Genomic DNA, 26,997 nt, shown 5'->3' on the forward strand with positions numbered 1-26,997 from the left:
GCAAAATCAGTTCGCCGAAATTTCGCAGGCCTATGGGAAGTTACTGGAAACCCACAAACTTATTGTAACTAAAGTCATTTTGCATGACGGATTGTCCTAAAATGAAAATCAAAATGAAAAGTCACAGGCAGACACTGACGGAAAGTTATGCAGAATACTTATGAAAAGTAATTCCTGCTAAACGGGAAAAAATCAGCTTATGGCAGAGGGTGTGTTTGCATTTTCTACAGTACACCATTATTACATTTATTTACATTTACTTTCTTCAAATTTTTATTCAAGTATTCACTTTATTTGTTTGTAAGATCTAATATTGTACTCTTTAAATATGTTGAAAAAGTCAATGATTACTGTGGAATGTACACACTTTTTCACATAACTATATTTATTAAAGACATATTGTAATAGTTAGCAAATTTGAGAAGTATGAGCTGACCTTATTACAAAAAAACACATTTTTAAAAATATTGCATTGCTTTACATTATGTTCCATGCAAAATCATTTACCAGTGTTAACTATATCCACCACAGTGAGTTTATATATAACCATAGTATGGTGTCACCAACAATAAAGGTGTTAGATAAATGTATAACCTGTTTTACCTGTATAAGGATTATAATGACCTTTGGTTGATGTGGGTAAAAACCTTTTTTTGTAACTTCCTAAAAATGTTGCTGTATAAATAAGCAGGAAAAGAGACTTAACTAAAAAAAAAACAACACACACACTTATAGAGTTAAGATCCTGATTAAATTTATTGCAGAATAATTTACAGTTTGATTGTATTTAAAGAATACCCTGGACTTAGTGTCTGATACAGATACTCGCCAGATAGGTGCAGAATTTCTATATATATATATATATATATATATATATATATATATATATATATATATTTATAAATATATATTTGTGTATATATTCAGCCAAAAATGAACAGACCCAAAAAGCTGGGATTGTATTTTTGTTCATAAAATATATACTGTAAGCTAGCACCACACAAGAAAAACACAAAGAATTAACAAGATCAGGCCCATTCAAGCCTTAAACAGATAAAATGTACTAAAAAGTAATTTTAAACAGCATATAGTGATAATAATACCCCCTTTCATCGTCAAAGATGCCCGCAGTGGTTTATTGGCATTCTTTGTACAGAGTCAAACAAGTATATAGTGTCACTGAGTAGAAACATATCGGTTGCAGATACAAATAGCCAGCATATAGCCAAATACAGAATGCACATATAACCAATAAACTGCATGTATGATATGCTTTCCAGCAGCGGAGAAATTTGCTTTATGGTATTTAAAATACATATAAGTATAATCTTGTTATTCTATACAAACTGGCATTTCTATGGTAAAACTGAACATATGGGAAATGTGCCTTTGTGTATTACAAAAAGGATGCACACAAGGCTGTATCCTGTCATTTGGTCACATAACTCTACAGTGGTAAAAGATTAGAATTAGGCTGGAGCACAATACCAATCAATATCAACTAATAATGTTCCTTGAAGAAAATAAATATTCAAACAGAACCAAATGCCTTATAATTAGTGAATTTGGTATTAGAAAAATGGCACTATAGGCTACTCACCACAAATTAACCAATGCAAGTCTTAAATAGGGAATGTAGTATCTTCCCTAACCAGTATCCTGTCTTTAAACCTGAGCTACTATTTGTGGATTGCTTCTAATTACCAATTGACAATTGCTTACATCTCACTGGTACAAGCCATAATTGCATAATAAGTCCAAAGAAGCCAGATATATACCACCCAAGCAGAAGGGTCACTGGGTAACTAGGTAAATGATTTTGCCTTTAATAAATTACTTGGGATCACTGCCTCAACAATTACTATAAACTTTACAAGGCTGGGAAATTGACAGCCTTGTGCCTTACAGAAATTCTAAATTAAATCAAATCAAATTAAATTAAATCAGAAATTCTAAATTAAACAGAAAAGTTTAAGCGCGATAGAAGTTTAAATCAAGCACTTCAGAAATGATTATTGCATTTATTCACTATAACAGAACATTTATTTAATGGAGATTTTGGTCTATGTCCATCCTTGTTCACTACCGGTCTTCCCTGGTATTATTTAATTTTATAGCAATACCATACATTATGAGCATATTTCAATTAACACATTATATATTATCTGTGCAATAAAAATTGATCTGATTGGCCATTGTCTTTATTATGTGTCATCCAATAAAGTCCATTTATCTCTTTTTCTTTTAGAAAACAAAAGAAGAAAACATCATAAAGTTTAAAGAGGAACAATATACTTTGTATACCTTTACAATAGTTACAAAAGACAAAAGTGAATTTATACTGACACAAACAGAAAAAAACAGCAGGACAAATCTGAACATGCCATTGTATTTTCAAAAGACAATGTAGGTTTATTGCTTTAACATTCAGTAATTTATGGCTGGATAACCTCTCAAAGTAAGAGTATATTAACCATTTTTATAAGAAGATACATTTGTAGACATAAAAATTTTGTTTATTAATACAAATGGCAACAACATGAAGCGTGAAAGGCTGAACAATAAAATCACAATAACACTGTTAATACATTTCAGCCACCTTTAAGAGGGTGCTTTATTTCATTCTGAAAGTGGAAACTTAAACAAAAACAGAATATTACAGAATACTGGTAATCTGTAAAAAGTGAAATCTAGTTTTATTTAAATCATAATAGATACCTATGTTTTGTTTCAGTGACCTACAAATGGGAATGCTAAAGCTTTACTGACCTCCATAGAGTCAGCAGGTCCTACCAAAGGTGAGACATTGAAGCTGCCACAGGGGCATATAAGTAACTAATCTACATTAATTAAAAAAAAAATAGCTTTAATTACCTTATGGATATAAAAAAACAAACTTGAGATGCTCTGACATTTTACTTAACTGGTAGCTTAGTGCAAAAATGATAAAACTTAACCTGTGACTATTGCACACCAATAAAACTCCCAAAGAGTGTCCCAAAATCTGGAGTGCTCTGTTAGGCAGCCAGTTTCTGTGGTCACCAAAAGAACTACCAATGGGTTAAAGAGGGCACTTATTACAGTTGTTTGGTGCTGAGAGCAGACATCTCATAGATGCCCCTCACCACCAAAGAAAAAATGAATAATCTGTAGCAATTTGAAACATTTTTTCATTTTGTTTGGTAGAATATAACTAAATCTATAAAAAAATGCAGTCTATGTGCAGTCCACTGATAGAAGAGCACAAAATATTTATTTGGCCTGTTATTCATATGACTCTTACCAGTGATTGGCCAATGGTGAGGTTGAGGAAGGTATGGCTACAGCATTTTGGGGCTTGCTGGTGAGTTGCCCATGGGTGCCATATAGAAATTCAGATAAGACATGTGGGCACCAGTGGGTGGCAACTCCATTATGTTTTAGTTTTATGGTGTTCCAATTGCCACATTTAGTTTATGCTAATGAATTGATAGGCAAAGTGCCTAATTATAAAACTACTCATCGAATTGCTAATCTAGCTTGTGACAACCTACATTTACTTATTATTTCTGGTTCATATACTGATAAGCAGAGAATTCACCAGCCAGTGAGTCAAATGTGTGTTAGAGGGTACTTTTAGTAGCTTGTGTTTCCACTGACAATGATAGGTCTACTGTCTAACCTAGCTTATTTATACTTTGTGTGCTTTTATGTGTTTTGCTGCATTTTCCAGGTACACAATACATATACAGAAGAGGATTCATTGTTTTAGGTAAGGGATCCTTCGCCAATATAAAAAAGTTTTACAGTTGTGCCAATTGTATTTTTTGATGTGCATTCTCTAAGTGGCATCAATTTACTGAAGCCTTTTACAATGCATGTAAGGAGATATCTAAACTGCAGATGTCTAGTATGAGCAATGTTCAATTTAGAAAAAATATTTTCCAGAGAACCCCACAGTGGACCTGTACTTTAACTTGAGCATTTGCTGTGTATTAATGTAAAAAAGCAATAAACAAACAACGCTTGCACCATTCTTTTTTTTTTTTTTTTTTTACTAGAAGCATTCTATACTTCTAGCCATACATGGGCCTATCAGAAGTCTATTTCTATTACCAAAGTGATATTGTGCCTTTCCCTGTCCCAATCATCAAAAGGCAGAGTCTAGGTACCAGAAGAGCAGTAATACCACTAATACTGGTACTGCCTTGCAATCACATAGCATTGCAGGATGGGCATGAGCAAAACCATATTTACAAAATGCCTATTATGATATAACTTTCACAACTGGCAACAAAGGTTGCTTGGGTCTAGGCCTGCTTTTATAAAGCTTGTGAAACTAGATGATTTAAATGTGCAAGCTTCAAAACCTGTATTCCTGTATAACACGCATTACATGTTTCAGGCCTGTGTGTAGACAACTAAAGTTAATCTTCAAAGTTCTTTTAAACTTTGAAGATTTTGGCCATTATAATCAAGACCGAGTTTGAATTTGCCTAATGTTTGATACAACACTAAATAGACCAATACCTTTATACAGCTAACCTATTTTTAGGGGGACCTAAAATGTTTCCATTTCTAGTCGGTGAATACACACACATTGCTTATAAGCTCCAGCTGTCACTGGATTGATTTACTAAAAGAGTACTGTACACCTAGCTCATAAAATCCTAATTTGAAAAATTTCTACACACATCTGGGTGTTCAATGTGAACACAGGATCGTTTGGCTAAGTGCAAAATATAGATTTATATCTGTTCCTTTAGTAACTTCCTCTACTCCATGACTAGTGAATTAAATATTGTTTGGACAGGGATTTGAAAACACAGACGGGACTAAATGTAGCCCAAACTGTACAGTTTACTGTCTGGTAGACAACAGGTGCCTTGCAAATACTGTTATAACTGCCAGTGTATGGAGACTAATAAAAGCAATGTACTTGCTGAAACAAGGAATACTATCAAGGGGTGATCTTCATACCTACAGAGCACCAGCAGATTATTGCAGACACCCCCAACTAACCAATAGCAGTAACAATAGGGACATACAGAATCATTCCTCAGAATAACGTTTTCATAGTGGTGGCTTTTCGCCTTTGAGGCAGATGTGTCTTAAAAAAAAAAAAAACTTTCAGCATCTGCACATCTAAAAATTATTCGATGTATATAGTCAGTTTTATAGACCTTTATGGCATTCTTTATCCAGATAACCCAGGAACAAACTAGGACACACAACTATGGTTGTACTCTGGGAAAGGGATAATCCATAAATATCTATCATTGTTAAAAATACATGCCAGTTAGTACATGTTTTTTAAACCTCCATTCACCAGAATTTCAGCGTACCTACAAACCAGTTTCTTGCTGTGCACTTTAGCTCTAAAGTGTACCTGAACTCTGGATGTCTTCTTTTATATCATGATTAGGTACATATCTGTTCTTTGTCCATATTAAGTCTCATTTCTCAGATATTTCAACTACAGACAGTAATAGGGAATATCTAAGGAATGGTACTTCACAGAGACTAATGAAAAAGGTATGTACCTATTTATGCTTCAAATGAGAACCTTTTATTTAAAATAAAATCCCGAGTTCAGGGACACTAAGGTGTTGCCACACATATATGGGTTTCCACCCCTATTCTCTTCAATAGAAAGCCAATTCACAGACAGACAAGCTTTCTTTTGATATGATTGGAGATGGTGGCACACACAGTCCAAATGCTCTATTATGCCAAACAAGTTGAATTGTGTGCATCTTGGGACAGCAATATTGCAAGTAAGCATAACCTACGCTGGAATTGCTCCGAGAGGGGAGGATAAAGGATAGGCATGTGAAAAACTTTTTTTTTTTTTAAGACACGCCTTTTGATAGCTCACTGGCTCAAAATAATACACAAATCAGGGCAAATAAGGTTATTACAATAAAGATGGCCAATTCATATTAAAAAGACCACTTGCAAAAACTGAAGTACCAAAATGACTTCTAATTTTGTTTAAAAAATTTTATTTACTGAAGGTATGTTTGAATCAATGCAAGTAACATCCAACTCTATATATTTACACAACAGACATTGGCAGAGATCACCTTACGGTGTCAACATGATGAAAAGAATAGTAGTCAATATATAAGCAGCCACCTAATCCAGTAGTTCGATGGATTGCAGACTGCGGAAAAACACTATATATACTGTAATATCAAGGTCCCCCTACTTCTCTTTAAGTTCTGTATTAAAGATGTACTTGTGTGTTTAGTTAACATGAACATTTGCCTGCAAAAAAAAAAAAAAAAAGAGAGAAGGGGCTGAGTTTGTAAAGACTGCCAGAAGTTAACACTAAACCAAATTGGACAATGTCCAGAGTAGAGCGATCAGTGGACTAACAAAGGATACGTGACATTTTTCCCTTTGCTGAAAGTTTAATTGCAGGAATATATGACTGCCCCTTTCTGGCAGCATCTCCAATGTGACAGCCTAACGAGATGGATGAGTAATTCCCTGAGGGAGCAAGGTATATTTATATATTTTACAGATTCTATATACATATTGCACATTAGAAGGAGTGGGGGGAAAGTGCAAACCAAATGGTAATTATTACACAATTACAGAAAGAATCCTGGAATGTTCTAAAGCAATTACAATTCAGACAAAAACATATAAAATGCTAAGTGAACATGCAGCAGATTATAATAACATATCTGAATGGATGGGATACTCTGTGCAGCTACACACCCAAAAAACAAGTTACCTACAGAGTAACAAACCCTGAAAAAGAAAAATCATTCAGGGTTTGACAAAAGAATTGCAGAAGAAAAGGTAAAAATCTGGTAAACCCTTAATGCCACATAGCAATAGAAAATGTGGGGCCTTCCCTTCCCTATTATATTGTTAGGTGTCTGTTTGCATTTTATTGGCCAATATAATGTGTGAACATTCTCTATCTTTGCTATGGACAGTCTGTTACAGCAGTAGGCACAATCAAAGGGTTATGAATCAAACATATAGGCTTCTAGATAGTGATCATTGTCAAATGTAATCATCTGAAAAAATAATTAATATTACTTTGTAATGAAAATCTGAAACTCTCTGGCTTTTATAGTCGGGAGAAAAGAGGAGGAGACACAGATTAGCCATCAATGTCACTGCTACAGTGCCACCTCCTTAGTGCACCTACTACCTATTTGCAGTAGTAGTAATACAAATCCAGGAATGTTGTGATTGAGGCATATAATACACGGAGTGTAAGTGGAGAAAATGGCAGCTAATATTTCATAGTGAAGAAGTGCTAACCACCTTCATAAGTATTACACAGGTAGGCTAACTTCCACAGGGGTTGAGATGTTTGAAGTGCAGTGCAAAAGTGAGCTTCTCAACACACACACATATGCAGGTATATTGGGTCTATTGGCTATTTTATATATATATATATATATATATATATATATATACACACACACACACACACACATATTCACACACACACTTGTTAGGTTTTTTTAAATGCAGAATCTATCTTCCGAAGCAGGGTTGTCAAAACTGATTATTTACAAAATTTAAATATCATCTACAGCTAATGCCCCATCCTTTCACTGCTGCATATTCATCCTCGCATTTCAACCTAAAAGGAACTGCATTGTGTACAATGTCTGTATACAACTAGGATATTTTGGCTATGGCACATTTATGAAAATTAAACACTTTTTTTTTTTTTTTTGCATTTTTGTTTTTATACCAGAGACAAGAGTTCTTGAAAATACAAAGCTTACCTTTGATTTTTTTGATTCCTTATAAAATTTGTACAATAATCGTTTTGTTTGTAACATTTTTTTTTCACATTACAAAAATCTGTTTTATCATTGTGACCACTAAACAAATCACATTTTTATTGCAGGAATAGTTCAAGTGCCTTTAAATATTTATATACGGGATAAAAAAATAGACTTTTTTTTAATTATTATGCTTTTTAAAGTGGTCCAAACATTGTATTAAATATTGTAATTATATCCATTACCCACTTTAGTTATCATTAACACTTAAAGCAGCCAAAAACATACACACAAACACACACCTGTAATATTTGATTGAACATAGCTATTTGGGATTGTACAACAAAGCAATCAACACAGATGCCATTATTATTTATATCCATTTTGTGTCATTGTCACCAAATGTTTTAAATTAAATGTTTTCTTATTATTCCTGTATATCTTGATGTCTAACAAAGGTAAAAATGTAGCCATGGAGCTCCACTGGATCCCTAAACATTTTTTCAAAAGACCTTGTCTAACAACTCTATTATGCTGATGCTATTTTTTGAACATAGTAAAATGGGATGACTCGATTCATAGCCAGATTTGGCATTTGTATGTGCATTTGGTGTGATGGTACAGAACTATTTTTTAGCGGGCAACATCAGGTAGATATTTAGCTTATTGAGAATATACATTAGATACTGGAGGTTACTTCTCACTGGTTCAACAACAGGAACCTAAACTCTATTCTTTCTTCTTCACCCTATTATTTTATGCACCAGAATACTTACGTGATAGGACAATTTAAAAGCACTCCATGTCAAAATTGCTTTTTTTTGATCAATGTTAGCTAACTGCAATCCAAACTATAGATTACAAATGACAAGACCATTAAAAAGTCAGTACCATGTCACACCATCAGTTTTTTTCAGAAGTTAATTATTGGTCCTACAGGAGGGAAAAAGATTTGCTAATATTAGCAATACTATAATACTGCACATGGCACAACATAACCTAATGTTGCTTTTTTGTATCAAGGTGCAATTTGAACCCCTAAGGGTCAATAGTGATTTCTTTTATGAATCTAGTGGTTGATAAACCAATAAGAAATGCTATACTATTGTGTAAGAAGGACTTGTAATGCTATTCTTTCTGTATTGTAGCACCTTGTGACACCATAAGAAGAAAAAAAAGTAACTAAGAATGATCACAACAGAACTTTGAAAACAGAAAACGCATTACCCCTTCTTTTAACACACCACCTGGTGGAAAGTATTCCTCTTTATCCTTTGCAAAGTACTTCTAGATTTGATTTCCATATAAGTGACATGGATGTTTTATTATTTCCATTATTCTGATATTTTTAATAATTGTTACAGTAGAACGATGTAAGAACTTCCTAAACTTGGAACTAAATGGAACGTACATGAAAATGTAATTGTGACAGAAAAAAGATTTGATCAAATAAAAGAATAATATGCTGTAAGGCTCCTGGTGACACAATGGGACAAAAAGGACAATGGCAAATGTGCTTTGTCTATACCACTGCAGTACGACGCACACCAATTACTCTTGTATGCATTCATACAAGTAGCTGGCCGCAATTTATTGGAACGGTAAAAGCAATTACCCGGACCAGCCTTTTCCCTTACCCCGTCCCTCACAAAACAGCAGCAGTAACCACCCCGACACCCTTGTAATAATCTATTGCTTTTACACTAAGTCGCAAATACCTGATGTGTACATCAAAATACATTAAAAAAACAAACATAAACACAGTTCACTAAACAAATGGAAAAAAGAGCAGTAGGAATTAATAAAAAGGTGCAAACAAAAACAAAAAGTGCCACACTGAAACAGACCAGATTAAGTCTACATCTGGGCCCTACGCTTTAAACAATATCTCTGTAGCCATATAAAGGTTCATGCCCACGTACCCTGTAATACATATATATTTATATATAAATATTATTTTGCTTGTATTGCTAGAGACATTAAAAGCCTCATGGTTAAAATGCAGGTGTGGTTTTTTCTCACCAGCCTGCCCTGCAGTTGGTCCTTAAAATCTCTCCTTTACCTCTTGTAAACAATAACCCTGGGGGGGTGGGAGGTCAAGGACAAATGTCTGTGCATGTCACCACTCTCCTCCTGCACCCAGATCTGCGTAAAGTGTCTTGGTTCCTCTATCCCATGTATACATGCACACATGCGTGCACGGCTGGATTCTTATGAAACGGTTGCTTGTTCCAGGTATGAACAGTAAGTAGGCTGTTCTATCCTTCCAGTTGCATGGCTGGCTCATATTCAGAGGTAAAGAGTTCCTTGTAGAGGGGAGGGAAGTGATGTCTCACAATGTCTGGATATATTGCTTTAAACGCCATGAGCTTCTCCGTGTGACGACTACACAATGCACGAAGCGTGGAGACTTTGCATATTAACTAAATTAAAAATATAAAAAAAAAAGAGAGAGAGATGGCTTACATTAAAAGTGAAGCTATGTAAAAAAAAACATGTATAAACACATCTGAATTGTGCAAAATAGTCAAGAGACAAAATAGTCAGCGCTCTAAAGTAGAGGATTCTGCAATCCTAAATTGTCTTCAGGAAGGGACCCTGCGTGGTCCTGAAACACTGGCTTTCCAACATGTGACAGTGATTTAAAAATAAAGTAAGAATCCTGTACTTTGGAGTGCTGGTGATATCATCTTCTGTTTTTACACAGCGCCATCCGTGGTTATTATTTCATTCCTGTATTACAAGCTGTAAGATGTGCATTCCTATCATGGCAGCATGGTGGCTCAGAGGTTAGTGCTTTGGCCTTTGCAAGGATGGGTCCCAGGACACTATCTTCATGGTGTTTGCAGGTTCTCCCTGTGTTTGTGTGGGTTTCCTTCGGGTACTCTGGTTTCCTCCCACATCCCAAAAACATGCAGTTAGGTTAATTGGCTTCCCCCAAAATTGACCTTGGACTGTATTAAAGACATATGACAATGGTAGGGGCATTAGATTGTGAGCCCCCTTTGAGGGGCAGCTAGTGACATGACTAGGGACTTTGTACAGCACTATGTAATATGATGGCGATTTATAAATACTGTGAAATAATAATAATATCATGGGCACAGTTTTAAATTGTGCATATATTGGGCTTTATACTGACCAGTTAATACTGGCATACTAGTCTAGGCTGAGTTATATGGCACACCAGGCAAAATATGAAAACTATAAAGAAAAAAGATTACAGCAATACAGAAGCTGCTCCACTATATGGTCAAAGGTTTGTCAAACATATTGGCTGTAAAAGTTTTGACTGCATTCCACAATCTTGGCCTGTTCATGCAGCCAGCCTTTGCAATATTCTGGCAAGATTTGAACTTAACAACGTGCACAAATAAGCTCAGTATTTTTTGGCTTAAAATTAGGAACTGATCAGCTCTCAAACACAATTTTTTTAAGATTCTGTCACTACACCTTATTTTAACTTTGTCCCGGAGTCACCACAGGTGCATATGGTATGTAGTCATTACAATAGTAGCCTTTACCGATTTCCATGAAATATATTTTGGTAACATTTGTGGTGTTCTAAAGGTAAGTGATAGAAAACTTCTACATGGAGACGGATTATATTATTGGAAATAATTTTTTTTTTAATATAGTGAGGAGGGGGAAATTGCTAGAATTTTTAGCAATGTTTTTATTGCTGCCAGTGGCATCTTGTGCCAGTGCACAGTAGCGCAAGAATTGTCACAGCTGTTATTATGGGGCCCCCAAACAAGGAGGGCATGTAAAGATATTGATTAAACGGGTGTTTCAGAGGTCAACACTACATCTGGACTCGTGTTCTGAAGGGCCTGTAGGGGCCTTTTTATGACCACTGTCTGGTGAATAGTAAGGATGATACCACCTCCCTACCTTTAATTGGTATACTGCAGAGCGCATGGCCTGCCCAATGTGTTCTGTCAGCTATTTGAGTTCCAGAAAGCAGTGGGTCACAAAAATGGTGAATATGCCTTATCTAAACTGGGCACATTTGACCTGGAGGAGGTACATCTGGACCCTACATTCAAGGTAGTCTGCATTTGGAAAATACATGTTTGCACTTGGTGCTGTACAAAACATTTATTTTACAGCTGCATTGGGATGAGGTTATCCAAATATTTGCTACTGAATAAGCCTTCTGAAGGACATAGCCTTACCTTGGTAAGAATTCCATCATCACGATGATTCTTTTGAAGAACATGCTGCAGTGTGAGCTGGATTTTCTGCTGGAGTTTCTCAATTTTCAGTTTCTCTTGTAGCCATGACCGATCTTGGAAAAGTGGTATAAAAAAAAAGAGTTATCGTTTGGCATATAGTAAGGAATATAATACACCTTTACCCAATCCTGATTTATGAAAAAATTGCTGATCTCTATGACAAATAACCAGGCCAAAAATGTCTTATTCAATAGAAATGAACGCTTCAAACGGCTCTGCTATTGATCTTTGAAATGTCAATCAATATTGATTTTCCATTTCTCATGGGGTCTATCACACTTGTTGTAAGTTTAGAAGTTTCAACAGAGGATGAATGAATAACTTTTACAAAAAAAATTTACAGCAATCCTCATTTATCAAAAGTAATGTTTAGCATTTTAGGAACATTTGCTTGGAAGATTTTATAAAGTAACTAAAATAAAAAACAAGAACACATTCACGCTCTTTGCATACTCTTTCCAAAAAAACATCTGAAGTATTAATTTTGCAAACTATCATTTACATCCCAACATAACATATTCCCAGTGTAATTTCAGATACACTACATGGCCATACCCTTCAGTAGGAAGTTGGGCAGCAATGATACCGCAGGCCTTTAATGACTGCCCAAAGTATTAAATCGGACACACCGAACAAGTCCTCTGGTTTTTTATTATTACCAGCATTGTGTCCAGCATTTACTTCTATGCTACCATAAATCCTGATGAAGGGCAACTGCTAAAGCAGAACTAAACTTAGTGGGTGGTGAGCTTTTGCCATTATTAATATGGCACTTGTGTACCTGTGTGCAGCGATGACAGGACCTGACATCACCGCATTCCCCGAAAGTGACATTTTTGTTTTTGACTTCATAGCAGAATCCCATGAAGATGGCAATTCTCTTTAGCCATTGGATGGCCACTGACAATCACAGGAGTTAAACTGTCTCCAGCACCGCTGGCTCTGTGTGCCATAACCAGCAAGTATGCATATGGCAACAGCTCCCCACCCACCAAGGAATACAGCTCTGTAATATTACCTTTCAAGTAAACTGAACTCAATTCAATATTGGTTGTTCTCCAAGCTTCACAAACTGAAGCTTGCTGTCGAGTAACACAAAAACATTGGGAAAGATTGAAATCATTTTATTTAGTTAAAAAAGGAATAGCTTCCCTCTGTTGCCTGCTTCCTTGCTGAGGTTTGTCAAAAGATCATGATATCAATGGAAAGTTCTCCAATGGAGGCAAAGCAGTAAAAACATAACAGAGGCTGTGACTCCGAACTCCCCCACACCCCCCATACTATAAAAATACATAAAATTAACTGGCTGGAGTTACACCACATGAGATCAAAAATAGGAGATCTAGGAAGCTTGTCTGTGATTTCTTTATTAACCTCTTACATTGTAAAAATGACTGCAAAATGTTGATAGGCCCCCTGGCTGACTGATTCAAACATACAGCAAGCCTTGGTAGCGAACAGACAACAGTCAGTACACTATTTGGGACCACTGATTTTGATAAAAGTTATGCAGTTAACAATAAAGAAATCAGCTGTCCTATAAGGGTTTAGCTGAACAGAAACTTTGGTTGTTGTGACTGTTTTAGGCATACAGGGTTTTCTTTAGTCAATAACTAAAGTTCAGCCAAGCAGATGCTTTTTACTGGTGGATCTATGACTAGAGCAATTCTAAGGTCTGACTGCATCCTTTCCATTTAGGAAAGTTAAAATGTTATTTTTCTGTAAAAGTCTCCATGATGGGACCCCCTTCTACCCCAAGCCACTAATGTTATTCAAACATGACACCAAACACATGTTGTATAATACAAGATGCTTACCAAGAGATTTGAAGACTTCTACGCCTGCATATTTTCCATCAAAATATACGGTGTTGTTTTGTGAATCAAAGGCACGACACATTCTGATGAAGACAACTTCTAAGGAACCTGCACGGGCAGAAAAATGGTGCATGTTATAATGTATGTTATATTATCTACACACTGCAGCCTTTTTCAGAATTACGGTTTGTTAGTTATGGAGGTAATGGATGGCATCTGATTTTGAATTTTCTATTCCCTTTGAATTCATTTTAATAGAAAAATTCATTTTATGCTAAACAAAAGCAAATACATTCTTACTATTGTTCTGACTACAACAGAAGTAAAACAGAAAGCTCCACTGAATACAAACAATACAGACAGCATTTCTGATTGGTAGCAATGGGTTACTGCATTTTGCACTTTGTGGTACCTTCTAAAAAAGCTTGTTAGGCATTTAGTCTTGTTTCAAAAGACAGTGCAAAAATCTAAACACCATGGACCCTTTCAGATAAGTGGTGGGCAGCAGCATTATGCCGCTGGCTCAACCGCAACCCCATCTACTCCAATACAAGTGAATAGGAGTGGTTGGGAATCATTTTTGCAAGCAGCTGCAATTGACTGCAACATGGTTCCCAAAAGCAACAAGTCTCTTTTGGCTGTAGGGTTATTGATTGAGGATGCTGAAAATGCATACCGTGTCCACAGCCACAGTTAAATCTAGTTATCCACACAGCAGTTTTACCATGCACTCAGGAGCGGTAAACTGTACAGTTTCACACCACGGATGTGAAAGGACCCCAGATACATTAACCCATTGCAACACTTTAAATTTAACTGTATCAAAACCTGACCAGTACAAAATAGATTCTGACTGTATGCTCTAGATACTGCAATTATAGGACCTCTGCACTGTTTTATAAATAATCCTGAACCACAAAAAAATAGAAAAGACAAAATAAACACTTTGTTCTTGGGTGAAACTAGTATAGCACCTGAATATGACTTAATACCAACTTCTTATCTTGTACTGTCCAACAACTGAACTCAGCTCTGCTGCTAACATGCAAACAGTTGGGGAAATAGGAGAGAAGAGCTTATCAGTCCATTGCTTCCTATTACACTGTCCAATCTCAGTGAATGTGAGAGGAAGAAATCTGTAAGTGATACTTAATAGAAGCAGAGACAAATCAGATCTTCTCTTACGTCAGGCAGGGCTATGCTGTGATAGGGCTGTGGAACTCTCAAAAACACAAAACTTTTGGCAGCTACCTATGTATGTATTTCATTTGTCTAGTTGTTGGCTTGCAAATTTAAAGCTGTAAATGATTACTTCACAGTATAAATTTAACATGTTAACATTCTATTCACTCTAACATTGTACTTCAATGTTAAACTTTATTTTTGTATTCACCTGCTTTTAGCAACACAATCTGATCATTCTGACACAGCTCCATGAACCCATCGATGCGTTTGGCAAATTCCACCACATACTGAATGGCCTCTGTTATTTTGACTGCACAAAGCTGCCACATCACTTCTCGTTGCTGTAAAGGGAAAAATAAAAAAGGGAATTGGCAAATCAAATGTCTTCCCCTTGAAGCAGTAAGGGAATTTTGGTATCATAGAAGAATGTAATACCCTATTTACTCCAAAAGGGGCAGCAGCGCTCAGTTAAACTTTGGTCTGACAACTGCATAGAACTCTGCACATTCCAATCAAGCAACCATAATACTTTATTACAGATTACCTATGAAGCAATATATTGAGCTAAATATATATATTGACCTAAATATCTTTTCTGAGCTAAAATTAAAGATCTACAATTATAAACTTAAAATTATGATTAGGAAGCACAGCTTGAGCAGTAAGTCACTGGATGCCATATATTTCTTGAAAGAGAACTACAGTATATAGAAAATAAAAAGCTTTTAAAAATAATAAATGTAAAACTTTTTGTTCTCCAGATAGAGTGACAGAAGTGGTGTGTGTGACCCTTCTGTCACCAAACGGACACCTGCCCGGCTTTGGAGAAGAAATCCCCTTTGTAGGATTTTACTCCCGCCTGTTGTGTCTCTAGAATAAAAAGTAAGGACAGATCCCATGGCTCGCTATAGAAAGCCAACAGGAGTGCTGATTTATCCTACTCCAAATTCAAATGCTGGAGCTTCCCCATGGGTTAACAATGATAACATTTCCCACCTTTATTTGCAATCATTGAGTGGATACTCTACAATAAGATGTAGAAACCATGCCTACCCCGTCCACTGCATTTATCCAAAATAATAAAATTCTGTTCGCATTCATTTTTCCTTCATCACCCCTTTATATGCTAACATACATGGTTCATACTCCAAGTAAAGCACAGTAATTGAGTAGCACTGCACACAACTGACCCTGTGCATACAATGTTAAAGTATGGACACCATGCATAATTAGAAATAACAACAACATTGCAATAATATTAACAGAGAGCATCGAGATGATTTACATTAAGCTGGTATTTTTTAAATGTATATCCAATTAAAAATTAAACTGAGTGTACATACATGTGAGATATGTACACATATATTTACTGCCACAGTTGGAAGGTTACCCACATAGGCACATAAAGGAATACTTGATTTGCAGGGACAAAAGGCAGCAGAAAACTTCTCTTTTCCACAAAGGGTATTCTAAACCAGCACACTGCTTGGAAGCCAATACCTCAATCTGACACTGCCTGTGTACTCAAGGGGAGTTATGCTTTGCTATAATTAATGCTTTTATTCACTGCTTTCTTTATCTGCCCTATTCCCCAGGTTCCTTGTGCACTCTATTTTATTTTGGTGTTTCCTTTATAACAAAATGGTAATAAAAATAGTAATACAGTAAGCAATACGAATGCAGCAGTTTTGCATGCAGTACTGTATAGGAAAACAAAACATTTTTTAAGCTTTTAAACAAGCTTGTTTGCTTAATAATGCTAAACAATATTTCTGTTACTGATATTTTGTTACAATCAGAAGAATAAAAATCACAAATATTGAAAACAAAACAGAAAAAGGTTTATTATGAATTATTCAAAACTCTCCTGATTCTGGAAACAATTAAATCAAGAGACACCTGCTGTATGTCTGGGAGTAACATCTGCATCAATGTAGTGGTTTTTGGGTCATATTTTACCTTGCTCTGATAGCTTTCAATCTCTTCCTGGAGAAAGGTTTGCCATGTTATCTGCTGGAGCTCTTCACGTAAATACTGGCAGGTTTCCATATGGGATTTGGAAATGTTCTGAGCAAGATGTTCTGTAGATGGGAAATAATAGTAATCAAAATGTCAAACTCCAATCACTGCTTTCTGTAAATGAATGGGTTAAGTGTCAATCAATAAAACCTGCACCACAGTATCATAGAACTTAGCAAGTAATTTTCCAATGATAAATTGAACCTGTACTCCTTTACACTTTTAAAAGAAAAACACTTGCCTAAAAATTGTATTACTACATTACAGATTCTATCACTGGTGAGTTAGGTGGTCATTAGGACCACCATAAGGCTGATTCACCTCTAGTCATTAAAATTGTGCAGCCAGTAAAGATGTGGCATCCATTAAGTAAAGTGTTATTTCAGTTATTTACCAATGGTGAGGTGTTGACCATGGAAGACTCATGAGGGTGAGATGACCCTAAGAGAAGACATCACAAGATGCTGGTCATTAGCCAGGAAAGCCCATTCTGTGCCCTTTAGTAGGGCTTAACTTCACCAGACTTTATTATTAAAGCCTGCCATGCCACTGCACGGAAAGATTGATTCAGTGGCCAATAAAGGCCCGAGTATGTAAAGCAAAGCTAAATTGAAGAATCAAGAATAAAAAATGAGCATTAAAAAGCTTAACAATAGTATAACAGGCATCTTTTTTCACCTCCTTTTCAGCTGAATTCTTTCCTTTAAACTAGTCATTTAGGAGATCTCGTGTCAAGTAAAAATATTTCCAACACACACAACGATTATTCCAAGTGCATAATGTAGACAAAAATACTACAATACTACAAAGTCATCAATCATGAATCCCACAAATAAATTCATAAATATATTACAGTCAGATAAGCCAGATAGTTTCCAAAAATTCTGTCAATCTATCCAGAAGGGTGGTACAGAAACCTCAGCTTTTCTACATTTATTTCCACATTACACTTGTTCGGTGTTCAGTTATATCTGTATAAATGTGACCTGCCAAATGTCCAGGTTCTTGACAATTCCAATCTAACCAATTACAAAAACTAATAGCATTTTCTTCAGCAGATTGTTGCCTTGAATAAGATTTCCACTGCAAGGCACAAGGCCAAGAACAAGACTATAAAAGGGGAATAGAATGGTGACATTTCAGATACAGGCATCAAGCCAATACAAACTATTTGCAGTGCAACTTACCAAGTTCTGCCATAGATATGGTTGGGGAGGCCTCTCCATTGGTAAATGAGCAGTATGGAAAGAAGGAGGAGGCAGGTGTATAGTCTGGTTCGGGTTTGATTCCATTGACATCCAAGCCAGACTGGTCTGGGGATGGCTGGATATCTAGGTAGAAGCTGCTCACTGCTGACTCTGTCTTGCCTTCATCAGGCGTGTGCCCTTCCATGTATCCTCCCAGGTCATCTCTCAGTTCTGTGAGCCCATTGGGAGTCAGACCATATCCTGCAGGAGTTAGTGGCTCTGCCTCTCCTGGTTGCTGCTGGTGATCTCGCTGCTGTTGCATGCGATGTTTCTGTACTTCCGCATATAAACTGTCTCTCTGCTTTTTGGACATGCGGCCAAACTTTACAGCTGGGGAGAAATGAAAAAGCAATAAAGGCAAATGTAATAAAGAAAAGTATTTCAGAAATTCACAAGATCTTTAACATTTTCTTAAGAAATATATTATTTTATGGTTCAACAACTAATAATATGCTACAAGGATAATGAAACATTACCAGTGCAAACCAGCTCCGAAATATATATTTAAAGGAAGGGTTTTTTTTTTTTTTTTTTTTTTTTTACTAATGCTTAGGGAAAAGAAAAATTTTAAAGTGTATTTTTTTTACTTGAGAATACTGACCTAAAAATGTAATTGGATAAAGAATTCTCAGGTCACACCACTAGATGGCTCTGTGTCTTCATGTAACCTGCATAACAAACTAGTGTCAAAGACATAATTAGTTTGTTACACGCTTTACGTGAAAACACCGTGCCATCTGCTGGTGGCCAACAATAATTCACAAAAGATACTTTAAGAGCAAGTGGCCCATCATAACCAAATAAAAGAACAAAATAACCTGAAAAAAGTTGGGGAAAAATATCAAGCCTATTTGAGCTATGTATTGATGTACACAAGTTACTGTAGAAACCTGTAATGAAAAAATAATAATGACCTGTCTTAAGGTGCTGGTCACAAGGTTGTTGTCCTTGATTCTTACTCACTATCTGCCAAGTCACTACCTGTGCAGGAGTGTGCCACCAGTGCATTTGGAAAAGTCTATAGTACCATTCTGCACACCTGTAGCAGGGCAATGATTTGCTAAGTAACAACACCAGGATTAAGAAGGCAGCCCTGGAGCCTAGTCTCCACAAAACAAGAAAAAAATGGCAATTACCATGAGTCTATACTCAAAGGTCCCTCAAAAGTAAATAAGGCTTTACTTGGAATGTCATTCTAAAGTTGCAGCAGTTGAGTATATTGTGCATGGTACAGGTATGTGATGCCAGTAGAGTGTTACCTGGCATTGCAGTTATAGCTTAAAAAGGAATAATGCAATACCGGACTATGAAATGTGTGTATTGTTTACAGTATTTCATGCACTTTAAATATATACAAACAATTCTGGTTATGCTGCTATATTTTGTAATATGTATTATAACCATGAGTGTGCATATGCAACATACATAATAACTACTCACTAAAACTACTAGCTATATTTTGGCTCACACTCCTAACCTTCCCAGGAACCTGTCCATGCCTGCATTTGGTTAAATAATACAAAGTGACACCCCCAGGGTTTTCATAAGAATGACTATAAATCAAAAGGATCAGACTTTACCCTTGAAGATAGTATTGAAGTGAGGCCCCATAATGATTACAATGGCAAAATTATTTATGTTTTTTTTAATTATGTTTTTTTAAGACAAGAAAACCCATATAATAAAATAATAGAAAAGTTCACTCTAGAGCTTGATTGTTTGGCGGCCTCTGGTCTCATGACTCTACGTCACTGACCTAAAAAAGACAAACTGATGTCAGAACTACTCATCTGCATATTTGTTTCACCTTAGTGACTCAGAAAGTACCTAATCTACTCGATCAGCAGGACAGACAGGGAACCAATATTTTAAGAAATAGAAGTCACAAATGGGTGATTCCATACTTCTCAGTACAGCTTTCTAAGCCTTTTAGAGCAGTGGTCCCCAACCTTTTGGAGCTTGCGGACCTCTGTAGATTTATGCATGCACGGTCCAGAATCCTGTGTCACTCAAAGGGGAAGAAACTTCCCCCTGAGTGACATCATAATCCCAGAACCTGCCCACTTTCCCTTTGCAGTTTTGAACCTCCAGAGACACAACCCGCCCACTGCCCTAAGCCTACGATCCATACGGGGGACATAGTCCACGGCTCTGGCCGGCGTGCCCCCCCAAGTGGGGTCCTTCTCCTGACCCCGCTGGGGAATGCACTGGTCTGAGCCACGGACCACCCCCCGGTCTCTGTGCTCTCGCAGCTCATCTGTCAGACAGCCACTAGTGGGCCACGGATCAGGGGTTGGGGATCCCCGCTTTAGACAACAGATGGTGATCTGACCATAGTTTGATAGGAGGCTGTGTAAGGGTTGTATCAACCTCCCTTCATTTCCTAGACTGTTTATCTGCAATCAAAGAGGAACTTCAGTTTCCCCATTCAACTTTATAAGATTTGTAGAAGTGTATGGTTGTGGAAGAAAACATAAATGGGTAAAAGTGTTTCTTACCATCACGTGACATGCCCACAGCGAGGCATTTCTGCAGGCGGCAGTGTTGACAGCGGTTCCTACTCGTCCTGTCAATCAAGCAATTCTTTTGTCGAGGACAGGAATATGTAGCGTTACTCTGCTGGCTGCGTCTGAAGAAACCCTGTAAAAAAAAAGTGGAATGCTATAATTTTAAACATACCACACAGACATATTATTGTTATTACAATAACATACAATATAAAAGGCCTGCTCTAGTTACATATAACAATTTCCTTTACTCCCCTTGCATCACAAACATCAAATGATAAGATGAATAAAGCTCATCCTGCAGACTGCTTTAACCATGACACCTAATGTCTTAAAGTGGGTCTTACCCATCAAAATTTATTATCTATTGAATTGAACTACTGATTAAAATTGAAGCCTATAGTCCTACAGGGAATTCTCAGAATTTAGTGCGACACTTTTTTTATGTCACAAACATTTTAAATTAGGGGCAGGACTATCACGTGCACTAGGGGAAAAATCTATTCTCATCCAATGGGGATCAATATATTTTATTTTGATCTTACAGTTATCACAAACAAATCACGGGACTTTTTAGGCACAGAATTTAAAATAAATAAAAAATATAACTTTTAATTTAGAAAGTTTAAAACACAGGTAAAAGGTTCACAACAGATATTTTACATACCAATTCTTGGAAAATATTCAGTTTGATCTGTTTGAAAGCACCTATTAATGTAATGAAATAATTGTAAACCAGATATTGTTGATCCTTATATGTTGTTAGGTCTCAATAATTTCCTGATGAAGTGGGTTTAAGCCTGCGAAACGCGTAGAAAAATCAAAGATTCCATCTGACTCAAGTGAGACCTTGCCATGATGTGGAAAATATATTTGTTTTTATATCATTGTGTACTCACTGTTGTGAACCTTTTACCTGTGTTTTAAACTTTAAAATTCTGTGCCTAAAAAGTCTTGTGATTTGCTTGTGATACCTGTAAGTTTAAGATATCTTGTTGGGATGTGGCACATATCAGAGAAATCTTTATAACCTGACCTCTACTCTAAAATATATTTGTGATACTTTATTTTGATGTAAAAGAAAACCTGTACTGAAAGACAGCGAGGCTTCTATTGATAAGCTCCTTCAGAAAATCTTTCTAGACCTTGGAACTCCAACACAGTATTTTTGTTAAAGCTTTAATACCAAAATAAGATCAATTTTGCATTATTTTCCCAATTAAGTACCGGTCAACAACAAGCTTGGCTAAAGAGTTAAACAGGATAAATGCAATAAGTTTAAAAATTAGCACTGCATTTTTTAGACCTCATGATCAAGGGAAGTGTTTGGATAGGATTTGGCTTGTGTTAAATAGATTCATACACACAAGAATAATAATAATGCAGTTTGAGCATTAAGATCATCACATAATATATAAATCCTTGCATTTTCTCTTTTGCTGATCATAAGCCTGTGTACAACAAGTGACCAGTATCTGTGTACAGTTACACATTTCACCTATATAGATGGTGATCATGGATTTCTAAATGAGTTTCTGCAGGAATTCTTCCTCTTCCCTCTGTGTATGTTTAGTCCCACGAAACCAACCTGAGGACACAAGGTCTGGATAAATTTGGCCAGCCTCTAGTCTACGGACAATTCCTGCCTAATGAATAGATTTCTTCAATTCATTACCATAGCCATTTTCACTCCTGTATACACATATGTCTTAATTAGCTGCTCATTGGCTGTTTAATTACAAGGAAGCAGCTGCCAGCTGCCAGCCTCCCTGTACCGGCGGCCATGCTGAGAAGACTCCGCTCCGGTGGGTGACAAGGAGACTCTCTGAAAGCTCTGTGATTTATGGCTGGCTGTGGCAAGATCCTCTGGCTCATTAATCTCTCAAATAGGGCCAACAATTAAAATGAAGGCCTTTTTCTGAGGGGTTTCTTCACTTTTCATGACCACGAGGACTGGGCTTGTTCTCAGCGGATACATGCACAGACAAAGTTCAGAATACAAACTTCCAAACATATAGATCATTGTTGTCTGCCCGTGTGTCACGTGAATAAGCACATGTCAATAATGGATGATGATCCGAGGATAAGCAATTCATTCAGTCAATGAAAACAACTCTTCCTGCTGAGTGTGGCTAGCCAGACTATGAACAAAACAGAAACTTTTCCCACGAAGGCTTTACATCTGTTGTCAAACATACTGGGAGCTGCAAGAACTGTGCCAAACATAAGGAGGGAAAGCCTTCTAAATGCTCAATGCTTATCATGAGCAACATGTGAAACCTGTGTCCAGGACCTAATCATTTTTAAACTGATTTTAAAGCTGCGTACACACTTGCAATAATTATCGTTGGAAATGAACGACTAAGGACCGATCGTCTGATAATTGTTAACAAAAAAAGTGCACAATGACTGACCGAGGATTGTCGCTGGAAATGAATGACCATCCCGACGGATCTGAGTGACGATCATTCACTATATTGTGTGTACAGTCATTCAGTGATCGTGGATGGTTCAGCAATACACTTTCTCCTTTACATGTCACTTCCTGCATCGTTCAAACGATCATATCAAGCATGTGTACATTACTGGTGGATTATATTTGAACGATCGTATTGTTACAGCATGTACAGAATTGTGCACAATACGATCATGCACAATAATCATGCATAATCGTTAGTTGTTCGTTTTCTAACAATAATTATTGCAAGTGTGTACCTAGCTTAAGGGCTTGATGAAAACAAAATGCACTTCATTGATTAGATAATTTGGGGAAAAAACATACACAGAAGGTAAAACTAAACATGAATCAGAATACAGCCTAAATCTAAAACAGCATTTTCAACTTTCATAAAGGGGATTATTATTTATGCAGCATAAAGTACATGGCACAATTAAAAAGAAATGGTGATTGCCACTTTGTGCGGGTGATCAGATTTCTTAAGGTGCTGGTCAGTGATTTAAATATCTTGCTGCATTCATATAAATACACCAAATGGAGTAACCGATTTCCATATCTAGAAAGGCATATTCAGTCCATTCACATTAATTGTGACCATATATGCTACATATGTAAACAGGTTGGAAAAGAGATTATTAAGAGTGTTTGAAAAATAGAAAATAAAGGGGATATTTATAATTGAAGTCTATATCCTGACATAAAAACTATCAAAGAGGTGATCTACAGAGGCTCTTATAAAGTGGCAATAAGGTCTGAAAGACACTCTGGAAAAATGTCAGTAAATTGTAAGATCACTAATTCATTCATAAGCAGACAATAAATCATAAAAGTTATCATGATAGCTGTTTTTTGAATGAGGGCAACATAATAATGATGCTTTTTTGCTTAAAATACCTGCATATTTGGTGATCTTCCTTGATTACAGAATAGGAAATGGGAGAGAAGCAATTTTAAGGAAATTAAAGCCAGTGCCACTGGCTTGTAAGAACTGAACAACATTCAAAAAGTAGGGTGCTATGAACTGGAATATAGTTTTCAAAATGTGAAAATGTTAATGTTGCATGTCAAGTATACTTTACCTGCAACATCAACATTTTCACATTTTGAAAACCATACACCTAAAGTTCTACATCTAATGCTAATGATTTATACCAGATAACTCCCTATAGGGGATCAGACATATTAAGGTCCCTTTGAACATTATAGCCCTGCCTTTTGATGCGTTTTTACATCTTCTAAACAACAGTCTAAACATTTTAAATAATTATTTGCATGCAGGATTTTATCACACGCTGTTCACTAGCAGAAGGATATGAGAAGTGCCCATAAGAGAACATGGACCTCAATCTGAGGAACACCAATCCCATCCCATTCAAAGACTTCCATCATATTCCTTGCTGACCTTTACAAAACCGGAAGCCTGCTTTTCTATTTGCTTGAAGCCAGTCATAAAAAGAAGAGAGCTGTCACGTATAAAGTTTCCTTTTTCCTAACACATTTTATTATGAAATGTTTAGTGAACTATTTTGAGTAACAATCTCTCATTACATTGACCTGACCAGTAAGAGAACTCCGTTAACTCTGTAAGAAATAGTTCTCAAGGTCTATGTCACACTTTCCTTTTCTGCTGTATTAGGTTGCAGAGTCAGTAATATCTAAACGCAGTACTGCTGACACATCTTCCTACACATCTCCCATGTTTCCATTTGACTGGCAGAGGCCTGCTCTGTTTCTATCAGTATGAAGGTGCCTTCCATCCGACAAAGCTGCATTCACTCCTTTGATGGTAGGACGAGAAGAGTGGGCAGATACAATGCTCCGAAAACACCTTCTCTTCGGGCCATTCTAATAGGTTTAATGTTTTAACTTTACTTTTTGCAAATCCGCTATGTGTATTTTTTTTTTCTCAGAAAGTGCAATATAATAATATTAATAGGCAAAGCCAGTGAAAGTAAAAAGTTTACAAAGAATACTTCCCATCCATGTTTCTTTTTAAGTCTTCTTTCATCCTAGAAGTACTCTTCCATATCCACCATCAATACCTAAATTCCGTATACGTCAAGTACACTGATGCTTTTAGTTGCTATCAGTAGAAAATTCAACTCATACAACTATCTCCCAGGCTCTTTTGGCAGGGCATTACCATTCTTTGGGTTATATCGGTAACCATTTATATTTGTATAGCTCAAACAACAAACAATATGATAAATAGGGACCAAGTATGTTGTCAAAGGAATGAAGACCAAAATGTAAACTTCTCATTGATAGGCTTCCCTGAAAGCTGAAATTAAAAAGTCAGCAATGATACTTCCTAAAACTGTGATTGTTTAATATTCCTATGTATATAAATCTACTTTATACAAGCCAAATCCTAATAGGACATATGCCTGCCTGCAGTCACACAGATTCATCAAGCTACCTGCTACTGAAAATATGAGCCATTGTAGGCTCTGCAATGAGGGACATCAGCAATTAATAACGTGCAAATGACTCCGTGAGACATTTATCAAGCAAATTAATGACACAATTAAACACAAACCAGGCTGCCTACCATTTATTAGAGTGTTTGCCACAGTTTTGAGGTGTGTTAGAAGCCTGTGTCTGTATTACTAGAAAACCAACCACAACAGATTTTCTAAATTTTGAAGAAGAGGTCAGGGGCAGGTTTTACTCTCTTACAATGCTACTTTAGAGGACTGAGGGAAGAATTAAGGAACCAAAGTGCAATTTTGCAGTAAACCTGACACACAATGTCTCATTGCTCCAATTTAGCATTTACTTGACAAGCAAAATGAATGAAGAAATATCCCCCACTGAGCTTGATATTGGTCATTACTGTAATAAGCATAGAAGGAAACAGATCTAAATGACCCTATGAAAATATTGACCTCTAGAAAGAGTACAATACTATACTCAACAGAATATCTGTATGATTGGATATGGATCTTGTATGATTCACATAATTCTTCTACATATTCTATGTATCAGGCATGGCGCAAAGGAGCAAATGACATTGATAAACCTTGCATAAAACACGTAATATGTGCTTATAAAATCAACAAATAGCAAAACTGTATTTCAGGTGTACAAACATATAAAGTATAGATTTGGTTTAACCACCAAATGTTCAGCCTGTTTTGCTTCACACCATGGATGAAGGTCTACTACAACAAAGGAATACTTTGGAAATTAAAAAAAAAACTAAAACCACTTTCTCAGCTAAAAAAACGGCTGCTTTCAATCAAAGAATAAGGAAATAATTAACATGAAAAACACCCTAATGCTAGCAGGAAAAAACAACAGCCAGTGACACATTTGTGTTCATCAAGAATAGATTAGTACCAACAAAGCCAAGAATTAGGTTATATGAAGTAACGCAGATTCTAGAGAGGAGAATCCAGTTATCATGGAATAATACAATCATTCTGTCCTATACCAGATTTTCTTTAAGATGTTGTAGACTGAAAAATTGTCAGGCTTTTTAACAACCTAATGTCTGGGGCAAATATTTTAGACTAATCTCAGATTAAGTTATGTTGTCTCCACCTTGGTGCTACAGAAGTTGTTAATCCACCTTTGGCATTCTCATTAATAAAAATAAATGATCAAGGAAGGTGTGGCCCCTGTTCAATGACCATGGAGGCTGGGCAAAGCCAGGAATTCAATCAATATCTGAACAGAACCCTTGCTGAATTTAAATGAAGTAGGGAAACTTGCAATTTTCCACAAAAACTAAACCAAAAATACTAATTTTAGATATGATAAACACATGAAATGAAAGGCC

General features: G+C 36.3%; 1 protein-coding gene across 1 annotated transcript in view; it reads right to left on the reverse strand.

The window, feature by feature from the left end:
• Positions 1-2,494: 2,494 nt before the first annotated feature.
• Positions 2,495-26,997, reverse strand: part of RORA (RAR related orphan receptor A) — a 249,471-nt gene continuing 224,968 nt past the window's right edge. Inside the window, exons 4-10 of the mRNA XM_072399075.1 lie at positions 20,747-20,888; positions 18,189-18,578; positions 16,942-17,063; positions 15,191-15,323; positions 13,798-13,905; positions 11,921-12,033; positions 2,495-10,165 (exon numbers count right to left, since the gene is read on the reverse strand). Of these exons, the coding sequence (XP_072255176.1) occupies positions 10,001-10,165; positions 11,921-12,033; positions 13,798-13,905; positions 15,191-15,323; positions 16,942-17,063; positions 18,189-18,578; positions 20,747-20,888 (1,173 nt within the window). The 3' untranslated portion in view covers positions 2,495-10,000. The remainder of the gene's footprint in view (positions 10,166-11,920; positions 12,034-13,797; positions 13,906-15,190; positions 15,324-16,941; positions 17,064-18,188; positions 18,579-20,746; positions 20,889-26,997) is intronic.

Source organism: Pyxicephalus adspersus, chromosome 2, assembly GCF_032062135.1.
Source record: "Pyxicephalus adspersus chromosome 2, UCB_Pads_2.0, whole genome shotgun sequence".
In the NCBI taxonomy this organism is placed as follows: Eukaryota; Metazoa; Chordata; class Amphibia; order Anura; family Pyxicephalidae; genus Pyxicephalus; species Pyxicephalus adspersus.